Source organism: Daktulosphaira vitifoliae, unplaced genomic scaffold, assembly GCF_025091365.1.
Source record: "Daktulosphaira vitifoliae isolate Bord-2020 unplaced genomic scaffold, ASM2509136v1 Scaffold_2, whole genome shotgun sequence".
Lineage (NCBI taxonomy): Eukaryota > Metazoa > Arthropoda > Insecta > Hemiptera > Phylloxeridae > Daktulosphaira > Daktulosphaira vitifoliae.
The window spans coordinates 28,193,429-28,208,749 of record NW_026099573.1 but is presented as its reverse complement, the minus strand read 5'-3'; the positions used below and the strand labels follow the sequence as shown (position 1 = coordinate 28,208,749).

Here is a 15,321-nt window from a genome sequence, read left to right as displayed (position 1 = left end):
ATAAAACAATAATATGATGTTATAAAATATAAATTAACAATAATATAATACACCGCACACCTTTTGTAATACAGAGTACAAATTATGGGAACAGAATTATAGATCACTACGGTTGAAATAAATCTAAATAACAAAATTAATTAAAGTAATTTTTTAATAAAAAGGTTTTTTGTAAAGAGTATTTATTAAAAGGTAAAATACTTATTTTTCGAAAGTAAGAACATTTTCTTTTCTATAACAGCAAATCTCAACTTTCTATTAAAACTTCTACTTTTAAAAATGTTGAATTTTTTAACTTCTCTCATTACTATTACAATCATTTATAAATAATAACTTAAAAATTAATTCAGGATGGACAAAAAGGTCGCAACCCTTTAGTTTAGAATCCCTGGACTATAATACCAGTTAAATCACTGTCAAACCAGTTAAATACCAGATTTTTTATTCAGTGGCAAAGTTAAGATCTTTCTTTGGGAGGAAGGCATAACAATTTTATACAAAGTTAGCATCGGAACCGATGCTCCACAAATAACTAGCACATATACAAAAATATATGAAACTAAAATCAGTCAAAAAAATTGTTCACCATACAATTATAATTTTTAAAGAAATCAAGTAGTTAATGTCAAAAGTATCATTAAGTTAAAATAATTAAATATTTTTCTATATTGATGTACTGAAATTAAATTTAACATGTACAGCTTTATTAAGTAAAATTAAAAATTTAAACTTCAAAAAAAATAACAAGTTACCAAACTGTTTTCAATTAACATGTTATGGCCTAATTATACTACATAAATACATTTAAATGCTGTCTTGTATTATATAATCAATAAAATTATAAAAATTACTTATTGTATTAAATATGTAAATATTCATTTAAGCAAAATAAAGGAAAAGAAAAAAGTTTTAACATCTTAATTATACTGCTGTATACACCACCTCTACAAAATAAATCAAGAAACACTATCTCTTAGTACATGTGTCCATGAAACTATAAATATTAGTGCTCAATAACGTACAAGCAAAAATATTTATTTCTCTATGAGTTAAATATGTATAGTATGCATTTCATACGATAAATGCATACAGAAGAAATTAGTCCTACACAAGATAACTTAAATCAAAACTTATTTCTATTTGTAAAGAATCATGTACATAAAATAGATTTATGTATAGTAATTTTATAAATTACTATACATAAAAATAAAAATTGTATACATTATAAAAATTGTATACATATATATATATTGGAAATAATATAAAATGACAAAATATTTCATTTTTAACAAAAATAACAATTAGGAAAATATTTTTAAAAATGATATTACAATGATAATAAAATAAAAAATATCAATTACAAAATTTTAGTTAGTTGACAAAAAAAAAATTATTTATACAATAGACATATATTTGCTATTAAATCTAATGCAGCCTCATTTTTGGCAGTTTCAATGTCATTACCAACTCCAAGACCAAATACTGTTGGATAAACATTTTCAATACTAAACATAAAATAACAATTATTTTTAGACCCTCTGATAAAATCTTGATCAATAATTTTTTGTTGTAACAACATATCACACTCTTTAACAACTTCATTTAAAAGTGTCACAGGATTACTCACGTTCAATTTACTATCACAACAAATTTGTCGGACTAATTTATTTAAAGTGTCAGTTTTAGGCCAATCATTTTTTTTGAACAGCAAATGATAATTGGACATATCTTCATCCATTGGAGGTGACAATTTAACTTGATTTGATTTAATGGTTTCTATTTTTTCAAGTACTTTCATAGGATTTACATTACTTGTATCAGATGGAGTAATAATCAATGATTTATCCATAGCCATTAATTTTTGCACCATTAAATGTGCAGCTAACTGCTTTGCTTGTTGTTTTGTCTTGTGAGGTGCTTCTACACACAATTTACCAACACAGCAACTTATAGTAAATAATTTTGCATGAGCCTGTCCTTCTTCTCGGACTTCTTTGAATTCTGGTAATTTGATTTTTAAATTAGAACAAATGTCGTTAAGTTGGCCTACTGCATTTTCTTTGATATTTTTTTCATAAGGAGAAACTACATTTTTATTGATATCAAAGTGCTTAAATTCATTTTTAATTAATTGTGGTTTATCATTCATTAATAATTGAAGTAAATGTAAAGCTGCCACATGCTTAGCTTCTTTTTTGGATGAACCTTTTCCGATTGTTTCATAATCCTCTAAGGTTAGTCTGTAGCTAAAACTCACCACAGGATCTTTAGTACCATTATGAACAAGATCATATTGTGGACATAATTGTCTTTTTGATGCATACTCTTGAACAATTGTTACTGGGGTTTTATTTAATGAACTTATATGAGCTGACTTATTTAGAAGATCTAATTTTTCATTTTCCATTTTCTGAAACAAAATATTTTAAAACATACATATAACTTTTTAGGTTTATCAATTTAAACACCTAGGGCAAATTGGAAGGGTATACAAATGGCAAAAACCACCAGACTTTTAGAAAAATCAAATTTAAGCCATATATGTATGTTAAATAAAAAAAATAGTCTTTAACATAAAAAATTTTTTCTCTAATAAATACCAATGATCTATATCCTAAACATATAATTTGTACCTATGTTATTACAATATATATTTAGCTAATTATAGTCACACATTCTAGAATAAAACTAGTATTTTTATAGAAATTAAATATAATATCAAAAAATAAAGATTATTATTTAAGTTATAACAATAAGTTAACAAACAAGAAATTTAAAAATATTATACCCATAAAATCATTGAATAATATATCTTTATTGGAGCTTATATACATTTGTAGTTAATCCACTAGAAAAAATATGATCTTTTTTGTTTTTGTTTATTTAAAAAATATTAAAATAAATTATCATCATAATTAAGAGAAAAGAAAATTCAACTAATGTTTATAAATTAAACATTAATTTCTTAATTAAGTAAAAATGATGTACTAAATTACCATAAAAATACAAACCTTCTTTGTTCTTTAAATAAAAATTTTAAGATACAATTTTTTAGGTACTTTAGTAAATTGGTATCTTAAGAAAACAGTTTTTTTTATCAATATCAATTACAATCTATAAAGGTCTTATATTCTGCAAAACTAAGAGAGCATCCTTTATTAATTTAATTGATAAATATTCCGATATCATAAGAGCAGAAAAATTGTACATTATATTATATATCTATATTGTGTATTAAATTATTATAAAAGTCACAAGATTTATTTCAATTAATTGTACCAAATGTGTTTAATTCAAAAATTTAATAAAGACCATATTAATATATAAAATCTTCAGTTGTAATGTATTATAGATTTCTCCTGAGTTTTTTTTTTTTTTTTGAATCACTAAAAAATTATTGTTATATCTGAATATATAGAAAATAAAAATCCAAATTTCAATTCACAATTATGCTTATTTTTGTCAACCGTTTACAAAATTTTAATATAATGTATAAATTTAATTAAACAACAACAACAAAAAATTATAATATTTGAAATAATTCACTTAATTAGTTCATTTTAACAAATGACAAATAATCTTTTAAATATATTTGAACTTTGAAATAAGTATAAAATTTTCTTTCTAAATTTTAAAAAAACATTAATTTACTTACTTTTAAATAGTTGGAGTTTATGCTGAAATAATAATTATTAAGTTTTTAATAACATCCACGGATAGATATGTTGTTTCACTTGCCTAAATGTATATCTGATAAGCACTGGTTATCATCTCTTTAACACTACCGTAATAAAAATATTCTTGTCCATGAACTATGTATGAACTGCATAAAGCCCTTCCAATACATATTTATTCAAAATGAGTCCTTAATTCACTCTTAAAATATAAATATATATACTTATAATAAACTTTAAGGCTCAAATTAACTTATTTGAAACAAGTAGCAAACTAAGCTATTCACTATAGTAAACTGTTAAAAACCGTCACATCATAAAGTACTGTTATGTACTTACTTTAAATTGAGTAGTTTCTTCTATCAAATCTACGATTTTATAAGATTCTTATATCACTAGTGCTTATTGTAATGTAATTGATAGATTGTAAAAAAAACCTGCACATAAATACATTTTTAAGAAAGGCATATATAAAATTAATTCTAATAAAATTTGTAAAAATTAATTACATACATTTATATTATAAAAGTATGTATATGACATTTATAATTAGAGTATGAATAGATTAATTGTTGGTTATTTTTTTATAATTTTTAATGAGTGTTATTTACACTATCAAATAGAAATACTATCTCAATTTTCATATAAATTGGAGGTTTTCTAATTAGATTATCAATTTATGCAGATGCGTATTTATATACAGACACTATAGGCAAATGCCTACAGAGGCAAATTTTGAGGGGCGCAAATTTATAAAAAGCAAGTTTTATTTTTATTGTTGTTTATGACATTTCGACTTCCTAATAACTATCATAATAGTTTTCATTTATTGTGTATTTATGATATGTTTATTAATAGTTACAATCTATTTTCAATTGATATTGCAGTAAATAAACTTTCATATTAGTAAGTATAAGATTTTAAACACTGCAGTAAGCATTTTTAAATTCTTAAGAAAAAAATAATAATGTCATATAAAGGGAAAATACAAGGTAAGCATGTTAACAATGGTGGGAACAAGAATATATAAAAGGAGATGATAAAAAAGAGATAGACGTTTTTAATAAGAAACGTCTTGTTTCCGTCCAGAACGTTTTAGCGCGTGAAACTTATATATTTCGAACGGGAATATTGTGTTACATTTTTGTATTATATTTGATTTTGTGTTTCTGACATTCCGTAAATAAAAGATAACTGTTTGAAACCTGCACTTGGTGTAAGTACTTCATATCGCTGTTGTTAAAATTGTGCGTATGTGTACTGCTAGAGTCAAGGTAAAACTGCTGGACCTTTAGTCGTTCAGTCTGGGTGCGTGCTAGCTAGTTTTTGAGCTTAACTGTCCTTTAGAGGATTTAGTAAAAAGGTAGTTGTGCTGGTAGCTGACGAGGAATCACTCCTTAATCTGATACTTTTGAGCTAGACCGTGATGACGTATCTAACTCCTACCCCTTTAGTGGTTCACTAACTGGAGGGATTGGGGCTGGCCAGTGTACCTAACGGAAGGACTCGAGAAGATACAAAACGACGAACTTCACGTTTAAAGCATTAATTAATTTGTGTACTTTTTTGTGTCTACGTCGCGGTAATACAGACGTACGATATAAATTGACACCCAATTCGAGGTTTGAACCGACACGACACCTGGAAGTTTTTTCTCTCTTTTCGTCTCGATATTTTTGTGCGCGTGTTATTTTGCGTCAATAAGGTAATCCGTTATTCAATACAGTACAAGGACTACCTTAAGCCAGAGAACTTAAGGTTAGTGCAAAATACATACATAGATAAATATATAATTTGAAAAATGTAGGCAGGAAGAGTCAGAGTCAGCTATGAGTTATGTAACAGGAATTGAAAATTTACGTAGACAGTTAAATAAACAAATGAGTGAAGAAGATATATTTTAAGAAGACTAAAAGAATCGGTATTGCATGCTATTTCATTACATGATATAGTAGTTTAAAAAATTAAAAAGATTACTTGAAAAAGTTTGAGTTAATGCAGTTTAAAATAAACAATAGAAGAGCTGCTGGTATCAGTGAGCTTTAATTTAATATATATATATAAGTGTCAGTATTTCTGAAATATTTTCAAAAATTAAATTGAAAAAGTTTCTACAAGAATGTTTAAATTTTTGACCCCCTCTGATAAATAGAAATGGTCCGATTCAAAAAAAAGTATGTCGGATGAAAGGGATATATAAAAAGTATTTATTAAAATTCTATTGATCTATACATTTTTTTAAAAAGTAATAGCAATATAAAGTTAAAAATATAAAATATAATTATCATTCGTAGTGACATAATGAATATAAGTAACTTGATATCCAGTTATTACTTTATTATTGTAGTTGGTGTGTTCAAACTACTCTTATTTGATATTCTTTAATAAGAGACTATGTGTAGAGAAAACATCAGTCAGACCTTCATTATAAGTTGTTAACAAAGAATATAGCGAGAACTAAGAATTTTCATAAACAAACATTAAAAAACACATAGTAAAATAATATCTTCTCAGCTTAGCATCGAAGCAAAAATTTTATGATAACTGGTCAATTGAATATTTTTATATAGAGTATTCGGTAAGTAAGGAAACGGTTATCTATTGTTCTAAATTATTTGTAACAATTGATCTGTTTCCTTACTTACTGAACATTCTATATATACCTCCCTCCCTTTGATGAATATGGTGCCCTTCATATTGATTTTCAATGTTTTATCCAATATAGCTCAATACATGAACTAATTAAATTTTAGTTATACCTGAACACCATTAAAACATATAATATCAACATTAGCTTAACTCTTTAATTTTTTTCACTATCAATTTTGTTACATTTTAAATTATCTTTAGATATAAGCAGAATAATGACACTCTAGCATAATGAAAATTAAAAAAAAAAGAAAATCTATACAAAGTACATCATACACAAGTACCTTTTGAGATTTTTAGTAAAATCACCTGTTGCATTTTGATTAATATGCTTTTAAGTACAAGTTGAAATTTACCAACTTAATATTCCTATATGGTTAAATGACACTGTATTAATGATAACAATATAGTGAGAGTTGGCTTTGTACAGTATATTTTATCGTGATAATAATATTTACCACATATGAGAGAAATTAAGGATTACTGCGTAAGAAAAAGAAAATGTAACTATTTTATTAAAAAATAAAGTAATAAAGTTTGAAAAATTAAAATGGAACGTAAAGAAGTATATGGTAATTATTATTATAAAATATGTTGAATTTAAATATTTTTATTATTACTTATTAAATATTTAGATACTCCCGTGACTGATGAAAATGGCTCTCCTATTAGTATTGTATGGAAACCAGACTGTAAGTTATAACGACGGGGTTAAAATTAATTATTTATTATATTAAAATGACTAATTTTTTTATTTTTGCTTATTCAAATTTATTATAAATAATATTTTATTTTTAATATTAGTGTACAAAATTCAACAAGAATCCCCCAAGCCACAACCAGTATTTACTACCAGTGCAGTAACTGGCTGTCCATTCTTTTATGGACTTGAATATCATGGTGTTATGAATCATAAAGAAGCAAATTCACTTCTAAAAGAAGAAGGCAACTATCTTGTTCGTTTGAGCATTGGATGTGATGAAAAAACTTATACTCTTTCCTTAAAGTATTTACAATTTTTTCTAAAAATAATTATTCATAATTATTTTTTTGTTTAAATTTAACTAGAAGTTTAGGAAAAGTTCATCACTACAAGTTGTTTTATGATGGTCAGCATTATGTATCTCAAAAACGTTTTAACACTATTAATGATCTCGTAGCTGATGGACTTGTAAGTTCTAGATTAAAATCAGTTCATTAGTTTATATATTATATTTATAGTTAAATAATTATATATTATAGTTTATATTTTTATTTATACATATATATAAGTAGGCATAGTGTGGTATAGTGGAACATTCAGTTGTCGTCTAGCGCTAATGTTCAGCTGTGCTGTTTGCTGTTAATTCCTGGATGGGTGACCATACAAGAACTTTAACAGTAACACACATCTTGCCCTCTTACTAGTTCCCTCAGCATTAATGAGGTTGGCAGCCAGTGTAAAAATCCCATCAAATCAGAGCTGACCCCAAATAGTTAGGCTAAAGAGGTGATGATGATAATATATGATAATATTTTTAAATAAACTTTGTATTTTTTTTATTTTATTTATTTACCATATTAATGATGGTTATATGTATACAAAGTGTCCCACAAGGTACTTGGCTATTTGTCTGAACCTTGTGGGACCATTTAAACCATTGTTTATAAGTTATGCCATTTGATTTTTAAGCCTCGGTACTGTTCTTCAGTTTTATTGTATTTTTGTACAATACTTTTAAGTAGTACTACAGTATACCTAAATTTTTTCTTAGGTAACCATGTATATGGAGTCTAAAGCTGGAAAATATATTCATCTAATGCATAGTTTAATAAGTTATGAAAAAAGCCCATACATGACTTTAAATAAATTAAAAAGAAAAACCATTAAAAAAATGAAACCAAAACAGTTACTTTCAGAAGAAATTGTAGACTATGATAAACCACATAACTTTAAAACGCATTCTTTTAAAGGCTTGACTTGGTGTGAACTATGTGGCAATTTTTTATGGGGTTTTACTCAACAAGGTGTGAAATGTGAAGGTTAGTATACTTCAAAAATGTATCATTTTTCTACTAAAATAATCATTGAGAAAATGTTTAGATTGTGGTTTTAGTTCACACTTCAAGTGCTCTGAAAAGTTGCCAGCTGATTGTTGTCCAGACCTAAAACTATTCCGTGGTGTCTTTGGAATTGATTTAACGACTCATGTCAAAGCTTATAAGACTAACAGGCCATTTGTTGTTGACAAATGTGTTGAAGAAATTGAAAGACGTGGTATGTTAGTTGAAGGTATTTACAGAGTGTCAGGATTTCAAGAAGAAATGGACAGCTTGAGGTTAGCTTTAGATAAAGGTAAATATTACAGGCATGTAAGTTATTTAAAATTATAATTATTGAAATTAAGTAATACTTTTTTAATATAATACAATAAAATAATATTAAACTAAGCCTTGTATTATAATTTATATCTATAATTTGGTTGTTGTGTGGATAATATGTAAAAAACCGGCTTTATCTATTATTATATTTTTATTGATATATTAATAACTTGTTAAATAAAATTTATTTTTTATTCTATCGTTAAATGTTTTTAACAACATTTAAAAAATAAAAATGGCATGACTTAGATAAAAAAAAATTGATTTTTGCGTTTTTGAAAATGTTATGAACTTTTACCTACACATCTTCCATTTATTCTATTAATTTTTTTTGTACAGAAAATCTTAAATAAAAAATATAAATTTTAGATGGAAAAGCAACTATAATGGGAGATGAAGCATATGAAAATATTCATGTGGTAGCAAGTATTCTTAAAATGTATCTAAGATTACTTCCAATACCATTAATAACTTTTGATGTTCACCCTCTTATTATTAAAGCACTAGGTATGCATAATAAATACAGAATTCTTTGATTATATTCATATATTTGCAATGTATTTTTTAAAGAATTGAATTATAAAATATATAGTTAGTTAAGGTATGGTACAAGTTTTATTTTATTATTGTTATGTTTTACCTACTTAAAAAAAAGAATTAAAAATACAACAAAAAGTATATTTACTGGACAAGTTTTGAGACAACTAGTTTACTAGCTTAAAAAAGGTTACTGTTTCTTTATATTTTAAATATACATAATTAGTTCAACATATATATATATATGTATCTATTGGTATGTTTTAGTCTAGCTTATTATAGTCTATAGGTTTCTTATATAATAAATAAGTATATCAATTATATTAAATCTCATTATTTTGTATTTTTAGTTTAAATTAAAATATGGTTGTATTAAATTATTTTAAAGTACCTCTTAACAACCTTTATAGTTAAGAATTCAAAATTGATTCTTATTACATTTTTTCTAAAACTAATTTAATATCAGTCGAATTTAAAAAATATTTTACAACACATATGTGCAGTACAATCTTAAGCTGAGCATCCACTAGGTTGGTCAGTCATTGCAACACCAAACTCAAGAAATCACATAAGCAATAGAGAAGGGACATTCTAGTGGATGGATCTATATTTATTTTGTTTTGTTGAAACACCACACCAACCAACTGACCTAGTGGATACTCAATTTTATAGAATTTACATAACAATATTTATTAAAAATCTCTGTTTAAATGTTTATTATTTGAATATTTAGAAACTCAAATGGCTTGGGAAAAACTTGCTGAAGTTAGCGCTGCATTAAAAAAATTACCACCATCTCATTACAATACTCTGAGTTATTTAATGGCCCATTTACATAGGTAATAAAGTATTAAGGTATATTCTTTAAAATTAAAATTAATATTAAATAAATAGAGTAATTCTTTAATTTTTATCTTTATAATACTCCAGGCATTTGTGAATTCTACATTTTATTTATATTATTAATTAACAATTATTAAACTAATCTATTTATATAATATATTACTGTTGAAATTAATTAAAGTCTATAGATAATAACTTTGAAATTACATACTAGAAACTCATTAAAATTGATCAATTAGATTCATTAACAGCATTTTTTATCTTTAAAAATCAATTATAATAAAATTTATGTTATTATTTTACTTCTTTATATCTTTGATTAAATACAAATTTGTGGGTTCTAATACCCGTTTTAAAGCATTACTAATGTATGTAATGACACATGCGTGGTCTACATATTCATATTTAATAAATGTTTATGTTTAACTATTTATTTAAAAAATATTCTTCCAGTTTTAATATATGTAGACTTAAGTAAAATCCCCATATATAATTTTAGTTAAGCATAGACCATTATTTATTTAATTAAAACGTGGTAAATTACTTAAATAGTAAATAATTACATAAAGTTTATTTTTTTTTAAATGTCTCTTTAAATAATATTTAATTTATTGTAATACAGTCTGATCAAAATTTCGTTTTGTAAGAATATTTATTACTATGTTCTTACCACTTATATTACACACGTTTTATTTCTATTTATTTAATTCGTAATACATATTAATTAGCATAGAGGGAGATGCTGATATGACAATTCTACTCGTCTGTAGCCCGGAACTACTGACGTCGAACTAACAAAGGGCAGTTGTGTTTGAGTGGCTGTTATAGACATAGTTTTCAATATTATTACTTACGTCTTATTTATATTATTTATAACTTAACTTGTTTTATTCAACGACCCGTCTATCGCTAATTGTCATCATAGCCAACCAACTCCGTCTCACTTGGATATACCTACTAACCAACTGTACTAGGATTCAGGTCAGACGTATTGTACATTATATATAACTTATATTTACTAAACATCTTAATATAACTTTACTTTGTCGTTGACATAAAACAATAGTCTAATTTTATTTAATAATCTATCCTCTGTAACTAAGGTACACGATTGTCTGTGTCTCCTTCAGGCAATTAAAACTCATTTAAGGAGATAGGGACGATATTTGGGCAGACGTCAGGTAGCTTGGTTTTAACCAAGATCCTCAACTATTAAACAAGCCCCTAACAGTTTCATATTACAGACTGGTATTTTGTCTAAGCAGTTCAATTTAGTCTTTAAAAATAAAACTACAACAAATTAAAAAATTGCTATTACTAGTATAATGATTTTTTTATAATTTTAATTTTAGAATAACACTACATTCAGAAGAAAATAAAATGACTGCACAAAACTTAAGTACAGTTTTTGCACCTACTTTAATGCCTATGCCAGATTTAGTAGACTTCAAAGGTGCAATTCCAGACATGAATCGTGATATTAGTGCTTTACACTTAATTATAGAAAATCAAAGTATTATTTTTAATTAATTTGATACTTTAGTTTATATGTGAAACTTGTGATTCTTTTACTATTTATTTTAATTTATTTAATTGTACCTAAAAATAATTTTTATTTTAATAGTATTATATTTTTTTAAATACTTTAATGACTAAAATTTTATATTTTTTATAAATACAGTAACTTTATAATACATTTGTCTTTTTTTTTACATTTAGTAGTATTTAGCAAACAAAGAAAAAGAATTTAAAAAGGCGTTCAGTGAATATAATCCTTTTTAATGTATTAGATTTAAATATTAAAAGATGACACAACCACTAAGTCATTTTGATAATGGAAATTAAACCATTTTTCTAGGAATTTAAATAATTAGCATACAAAATAAATTAACTAGATGTATAGAAGTTTTCTTTACTTAATATGTACACATGACTGACCTAATATATATTTCATATAAGAAATAAGTAATCTTAATTAAAATAAATTAAATGTCAAATTAAGAGGTAGGTTTTTGTTATTTTAGTTCATAATTATTTATTACAATTTAGTTATAACATTTATTGAGTTAACAGTATTTTTACTCATCAAAACCCTCTCACTGATAATTGATATTTCATTTATAAATTATATAAAAAATTTAATTTTTTCGTAAAAGCACTATAAATCAAAATATTTTATATTTTATACAATATATCTTATACTCACATTTTAATATAGGACCAAGCAAAATTAACGCTATTAGTTTACTATAGTCTCTACAACCTGAGTAAATAACCGTGGGTAAAAGTATATTTTTCAACATTGCCATTTTTAGAGATTTTCTTATAAGAAGAGTTTAACGTGCAGTGATGTAGTTATATAAAATGGATATTCCACCTATACTATATACCCACCCTATGTACTAAAATGGTTTTTACTTAATAAGCATTTGTCCTAAAATTGTTATCAACCCATAAAAAATATAAAAACTGGCAATTTTAAAATTTTGTAAACTTTAATTTTTTTTATTATTAAAAACAAAAATATGGTTTTAACATAGTCAAAAATTTATAAATTATTTAAGAAAATTACAAGCAATATGTTAATTGTATCATAAACTGTAAGAATAGTAAGCTAGATATGCTCTTCCTTATATAAATATATTTAGGAAAATTAGTAGACAAATTATTTTAACTTGATTTCTATAAATAAAAAAATCATTAATTAAAAATAAAGAATATAATAAACAATTATAATATTACATTGTACATATATTTGAAAATATGTTGAATTTAATAATTTAATATTTGATTAATTTAAATATTAAATTTAATTAGAGTCATCACTACTTGAATAATTGCCAATTAGTGATAATGAGCTGGAAGTTTGTTTAGGTACATTAGAAGAATTATTGATTTTAACCAGTTTTAAATTATTTAATTTTGTAGGTTTTTTTTTAAGAGATGGTTGAGTACTTGGAATTAATGCAACATTAATACTTTTCACCTCATCTAAATCTTCTTCAATTTTACGTTTATTGACTAATAATGTCTGAACTAACCTTTCATCTTCTTCGTCTTGTAATTTTTTTATCTGTTCTTTTAACTCGGTAGGATTATATTTTAGTAACATGGAATCATAATCAACATTACCTTGGCGTCTATTTAAATCTCTAAGTTCTTCAAGTGATTCCATAAGTTCAATTTCTTGTTTAGACTGTTGAGTTCTGTTCTCCAATAATTTCATTGGATTTGTGGCTTCTTCTTCTTTTTCAGCATCTTCTTCCCTTTTTTCTTGTTCTTGGGCAAGTTTCAAAGCCATGAAATTCCGTGTCGCACCTTCTTCAATTTCATAATCGGTATTTTTAGGGTCAGTTTTAAATGAAATTTCTTGTAAGCAACGTGTACATTTTATGTAGAAACGGTAAATGCGAATACCCAAATAATCTTCATTTTCAGCATCCTCTTTCCTAGCGTTAAACTTTTTTCCTTTATAAATATATTCTCCACAAGTTTTACATCTCATATTGAATGGAGCCATTAGACGTACAGTATATTGGCGATTTTTTGGTAGTTTCATACGGGGTATTTTTGATGGATCAAAATCCGGTGGATAGTATTTGTTTAACACTTTTCTTTCAGACATGTTTTAGACTTAAAATATAATTCAAATAATTGTCTTTTTTATAAAAAGTCTATATAAGGTATAAAATTTTACTCACTCAACGACTACAAAAATTTAAAAAAAATGCAATGTTGATTTTTTGAAATTACTATATCCATATGTCTGTGAAGTTAGCAATTCCTATATAGCAATTCCTTATCAGATATAAAACTCAAATACACCGCTAGAGGGCGCCACTTATTTAAAATATATGTTTTATTATAAAGTAGTTACGAAAAAATTCCGAAGGGTATTCTTTTAAAAATTATATTCAAAAAAAAAACTTATAAAAATTATAGTAATTTTTATATGGCATCAGTCAAAAATGGTACTCGAGTTTCCAAGTAACCCGTATAAAAGAAATTGCTGGGCAATATCTGCGGTTATAACACTACATATTCTCCGACCTGAGTACGGTTTTTTGTACTTTTGACAAAGTTCCGAGACGAGTCCAGGCAATAATTATACACCAAATTATAGATTATAAAATATCCTATCGAATGGCATTAGTCAAAAATGGAACTCGAGTTTCCAAGTAACCCGTATAAAAGAAATTGCTGGGCAATATCTGCGGTTATAACACTACATATTCTCCGACCTGAGTACGGTTTTTTGTACTTTTGACAAAGTTCCGAGACGAGTCCAGGCAATAATTATACACCAAATTATAGATTATAAAATATCCTATCGAATGGCATTAGTCAAAAATGGAACTCGAGTTTCCAAGTAACCCGTTTAGAAGAAATTGGTGGGCAATATCTGCGTTAATAACACTACATATTCTCCGACCTGAGTACGGTTTTTTGTACTTTTGACAAAGTTCCGAGACGAGTCCAGGCAATAATTATACACCAAATTAAAGCTTATAAAATATCCTATCGAATGGCATTAGTCAAAAATGGTACTCGAGTTTCCAAGTAACCCGTTTAAAAGAAATTGCTGGGCAATATCTGCGGTAATAACATCATATATTCTCCGACCTGAGTACGGTTTTTTGTACTTTTGATAAAGTTCCGAGACGAGTCCAGGCAATAATTATACACCAAATTAAAGCTTATAAAATATCCTATCGAATGGCATTAGTCAAAAATGGTACTCGAGTTTCCAAGTAACCCGTAAAAGAGAAATTGCTGGGCAATATCTGCGGTAATAACACTACATATTCTCAGACCTGAGTACGGTTTTTTGTACTTTTGATAAAGTTCCGAGACGAGTCCAGGCAATAATTATACACCAAATTAAAGCTTATAAAATATCCTAACGAATGGTGTTAGTCACAAATGGTACTCGAGTTTCCAAGTAACCCGTTTCCTGATATTCACTGATGGTGATAGAATCTTGATTGTAGACTTATGGTTATTAAGAATATTGTTAAAATTATATTAGGTATGTTAATAAAAGAGAATCGTATATGGTTAATAAAAGCGTATTTATTACTATGGAAAGTGTTAATTATTTTAACAAATGTATAATTTAGATTTAGTGACAAAAGTTAAGTTTATAGACACACAGTATAAAGAATACACTTGAGTACATTTGGAATAATCTTAAAGTGTTTAACTTGATATATTTAAGTGAGAAAAAGAGACAAGAAAAATGAGCGAGTGACTGGCT

The 15,321-nt window shown here is 25.8% G+C and overlaps 3 protein-coding genes across 4 annotated transcripts; 1 reads left to right on the top strand and 2 right to left on the bottom strand.

Moving 5' to 3' along the window:
* Positions 1-682: 682 nt before the first annotated feature.
* LOC126897615 (interferon-inducible double-stranded RNA-dependent protein kinase activator A homolog) lies at positions 683-3,787 on the bottom strand. Its single transcript, XM_050671341.1, has 2 exons — positions 3,656-3,787; positions 683-2,410 (listed from the first exon to the last, which is right to left on the bottom strand). Exon 2 carries the CDS (start codon positions 2,405-2,407, stop codon positions 1,391-1,393), a length of 1,017 nt encoding a protein of 338 aa, XP_050527298.1. The 5' UTR covers positions 2,408-2,410; positions 3,656-3,787; the 3' UTR covers positions 683-1,390.
* A 2,946-nt stretch (positions 3,788-6,733) lies between these two features.
* Positions 6,734-11,748, top strand: LOC126897614 (N-chimaerin-like). 2 transcript variants are annotated; one of them, XM_050671340.1, is made up of 9 exons: positions 6,734-6,895; positions 6,959-7,015; positions 7,128-7,329; positions 7,395-7,494; positions 8,078-8,345; positions 8,407-8,658; positions 9,054-9,191; positions 9,955-10,060; positions 11,417-11,748. In XM_050671340.1, exons 1-9 carry the CDS (start codon positions 6,874-6,876, stop codon positions 11,592-11,594), a joined length of 1,323 nt encoding a protein of 440 aa, XP_050527297.1. In that variant the 5' UTR covers positions 6,734-6,873; the 3' UTR covers positions 11,595-11,748. The 2 variants fall into 2 exon arrangements, with proteins under 2 accessions (XP_050527297.1, XP_050527296.1); XM_050671339.1 differs by having other exon boundaries at positions 7,392-7,494.
* A 1,020-nt stretch (positions 11,749-12,768) lies between these two features.
* Positions 12,769-13,827, bottom strand: LOC126899010 (splicing factor YJU2). Its single transcript, XM_050673479.1, has one exon. It carries the CDS (start codon positions 13,687-13,689, stop codon positions 12,874-12,876), a length of 816 nt encoding a protein of 271 aa, XP_050529436.1. The 5' UTR covers positions 13,690-13,827; the 3' UTR covers positions 12,769-12,873.
* Between the last annotated feature and the right edge of the window lie 1,494 nt (positions 13,828-15,321).